The 3,166-nt window shown below is 36.9% G+C and overlaps 1 protein-coding gene across 2 annotated transcripts; it reads left to right on the top strand.

The window, feature by feature from the left end:
* Nucleotides 1-333: 333 nt before the first annotated feature.
* Nucleotides 334-2,212, top strand: NPY5R (neuropeptide Y receptor Y5). 2 transcript variants are annotated; one of them, XM_077139565.1, is made up of 2 exons: nt 334-446; nt 556-2,212. In XM_077139565.1, the coding sequence occupies exon 2, from the start codon at nt 565-567 to the stop codon at nt 1,900-1,902; it is 1,338 nt and encodes a 445-aa protein (XP_076995680.1). In that variant the 5' UTR covers nt 334-446; nt 556-564; the 3' UTR covers nt 1,903-2,212. The 2 variants fall into 2 exon arrangements, with proteins under 2 accessions (XP_076995680.1, XP_076995678.1); XM_077139563.1 differs by having other exon boundaries at nt 345-446; nt 553-2,212.
* Nucleotides 2,213-3,166: the final 954 nt, after the last annotated feature.

The following is a 3,166-nucleotide window of genomic DNA, read 5'->3' as shown; positions in this document are numbered from 1 at the left end:
CATTAATGCACAGCAGATTGTAACATGTAGCATCAGACAACCAAACAAAATTTATGGGTAGAAGTAGAGGTAGATGAGATCATATCAGGTTGAGTAGTCCAGGGAATACTTTAGGGCAGGTGACTTCCTTTAACTTTGGTTTTCATTCAAGTGGGAAGGAAAGGTTAAGAGTTTTCAAGGCCAGAGTATGTGACTACTCCATGTACTTTGACTAGACAATAACCTCAGCAAGTTATGACAAATTAGATATCTTGCAGTTCTTATCTTCATTTTTCTTTTCCTTTTCTTACGTTATTCCCTACGTAAATTTAGAAACCAAGGTCTGCTGCCGTGCATCACAGAAATGAAGAGAGACTTAAAGTTACTGTAACCGTCATTAGCTGATCCTTGCACTGCACTTGGGAAACATTAAAGAGCTCACGAGATGTTCTTAAGAAATTAATAAGGTATTGGGAGCAAATTGTAAAATTTAGTGTCCTTCTCAATAAATGAGCTTAATAGTACCCATGTATTTTTTTTACAAGTTGCTAACTAATGTCTTTTTATTTCAAGCAGAACTTTGCTATGGATTTACAGCTCAAGGATTATTATAACAGGACACTTGCCACAGAAAACAATACTGCTGCCACTTGGAATTCTGGTTTTCCTGTCTGGGATGACTATAAAAGCAGTGTAGATGACCTACAGTTCTTTTTGATTGGGCTCTATACATTTGTAAGTCTTCTTGGTTTCATGGGGAATCTACTTATTTTAATGGCTCTCATGAAAAAGCATAACCAGAAGACCACTGTCAACTTCCTTATAGGAAATTTGGCCTTCTCTGACATCTTGGTTGTGCTGTTTTGCTCACCTTTCACACTGACATCTGTCTTACTGGATCAGTGGATGTTTGGCAAAGCCATGTGCCACATTATGCCTTTCCTTCAATGTGTGTCCGTTCTGGTTTCAACATTAATTTTAATATCAATTGCCATTGTCAGGTACCACATGATAAAACATCCTCTTTCTAATAATTTAACAGCCAACCATGGCTACTTCTTGATAGCTACTGTCTGGACACTAGGCTTTGCAATTTGCTCTCCCCTTCCAGTATTTCACAGTCTTGTGGAACTTCAGGAAAATTTTGGCTCAGAGTCGCTGAGCAGCAGGTATTTGTGTGTTGAGTCGTGGCCATCTGATTCATACAGGATTGCTTTCACTATCTCTTTATTACTAGTTCAGTATATTCTGCCCTTAGTTTGTCTAACTATAAGTCATACTAGTGTCTGCCGGAGTATAAGTTGTGGATTGTCCAACAAAGAAAACAGACTAGAAGGAAATGAGATGATCAACCTAACTCTTCATTCATCCAAAAAGAGTGGGTTTCAGGTGAAACTCTCCAGCAGCCATAGGTGGAATTACTCATTCATTAGAAAGCACAGAAAAAGGTATAGCAAGAAGACAGCCTGTGTGTTACCTGCTCCAGCAAGACCTCAGGAGAACCATTCAGGAATGCTTCCAGAAAACTTTGGATCTGTGAGAAGTCATCTCTCTTCTTCGAGTAAGTTCATACCAGGGGTTCCTGTCTGCTTTGAGATGAAACCTGAAGAAAACTCAAATGCTCATGAAATGAGGGTAAACCGTTCCATCACGAGACTCAGAAAGAGATCCCGAAGTGTTTTCTACAGACTGGCCATATTGATAATAGTGTTTGCTGTTAGTTGGATGCCACTTCATCTTTTCCACGTGGTAACTGATTTTAATGATAACCTTATTTCAAATAGGCATTTCAGATTGGTATACTGCATTTGTCATTTGTTAGGCATGATGTCCTGTTGTCTTAATCCAATTCTATATGGGTTTCTTAATAATGGAATCAAAGCTGATTTAATATCCCTTATACACTGTCTTCATATGTCATAATTTTCATTGTTTCCCAAGGAAAGAAAAATGTTGAGATCATCTAAAATGTATTCACAGTAACTGTGTATATATAACAAAAAGAAATTTTGTTAACATATGTAATTTTTGTGAATGATTTTAACTTATCAGTTCAAATGTATCGAAGATAATTTTAATGTGTTATGGTGAATTCATTTAAGTTATATAGAGTCACTGTCAATCTAATTTGTAATTTCATTTTAAAAAGCAATTTTGTTCTTTCATTTGATCTGTGCCTTGTAAACAGATGAGTTATAGTTTTGTTGTTTAAAATAAAAGTACATTTAACCAACTCAGTATTTTGGGCCTAAAAATATAATAAAGCAAAAATATTTTCTCTGAAGAACATTGTTCTAGTTTGTAAGCTGCCAGAATGAGATATACCAGAAATGGAATGGCTTTTGAAAAGGGGGAATTTATTAAGTTGCAAGTTTACAGTTCTGTGGACTTAATTTGAAAATGTCCAAATTAAGGCACCAACAAGAGGCTACCTTGACTCAAGAAAGGTTGAAGAAGTTGGGGATTTCAACAGCTGGAAAGGCACATGGCGAAATCTGCTAGCTTTCTCCCCTAACTTCTTATTTCATCAAGCTTCCCTAGGGCCATTTTCCTTCTTCATCTCCAAAGGTCTCTGGCTGCAGGGACTCTTGTTGCTCTTTCCAAAAGGGTTCTTTCTTAAAGGGCTTCAGTAAGAACCCCACTTGGAATGAGTGGAGACACATCTCCATGGAAACCATCTCATCAAAGTTACCACCCCCAGTTGGGTGGGTCAAATCTTTATGGAAACAATCAAAAAGCTCCCACCCAAGTGGAAATTATTTCTGGATTTTGAGAGGCTGTTTTAAATTTGTACAACCTGGTATTATAGTTAAAAATGAAGCCAATCAGGTCAGAATGAAGGTAATTCAGAATACAGTGGTGAGAAAGACATTGTCTGTATTTTAGAATCTCATCTACTCTTTGCAACCAAAGGAAGAAAAGTTTATATTCTGTTTCACGTAATTTAGCTCAACCTATCTGGATAGATCATTGAAACAATTCTAACACAGGGAGCCCAGAATAAGATTGAGGGCCTTTCTTTAATCCTGTATAGTTTAATGTAATGCCTGGATACATCCCAGAGTATATTAAGCAGATCTGCATTAAGATCTGCATTAATATATATTAAGCAGAGTATATTAAGTCCAAATCTGCAAATGAAATATTTGCCCTCCCCTATATATGGGACATGACATTCAGGGGTAAA

This window comes from Tamandua tetradactyla, chromosome 22, assembly GCF_023851605.1.
Source record: "Tamandua tetradactyla isolate mTamTet1 chromosome 22, mTamTet1.pri, whole genome shotgun sequence".
Lineage (NCBI taxonomy): Eukaryota > Metazoa > Chordata > Mammalia > Pilosa > Myrmecophagidae > Tamandua > Tamandua tetradactyla.
The sequence above is the reverse complement of the archived record's forward strand: the minus strand, read 5'-3'. Positions and strand labels throughout refer to the sequence as shown.

Bases quoted from the DNA above. Each gene is read 5' to 3' on its own strand.
- NPY5R (XM_077139565.1), top strand. From the start codon at position 565: ATGGATTTACAGCTCAAGGATTATTATAACAGGACACTTGCCACAGAA.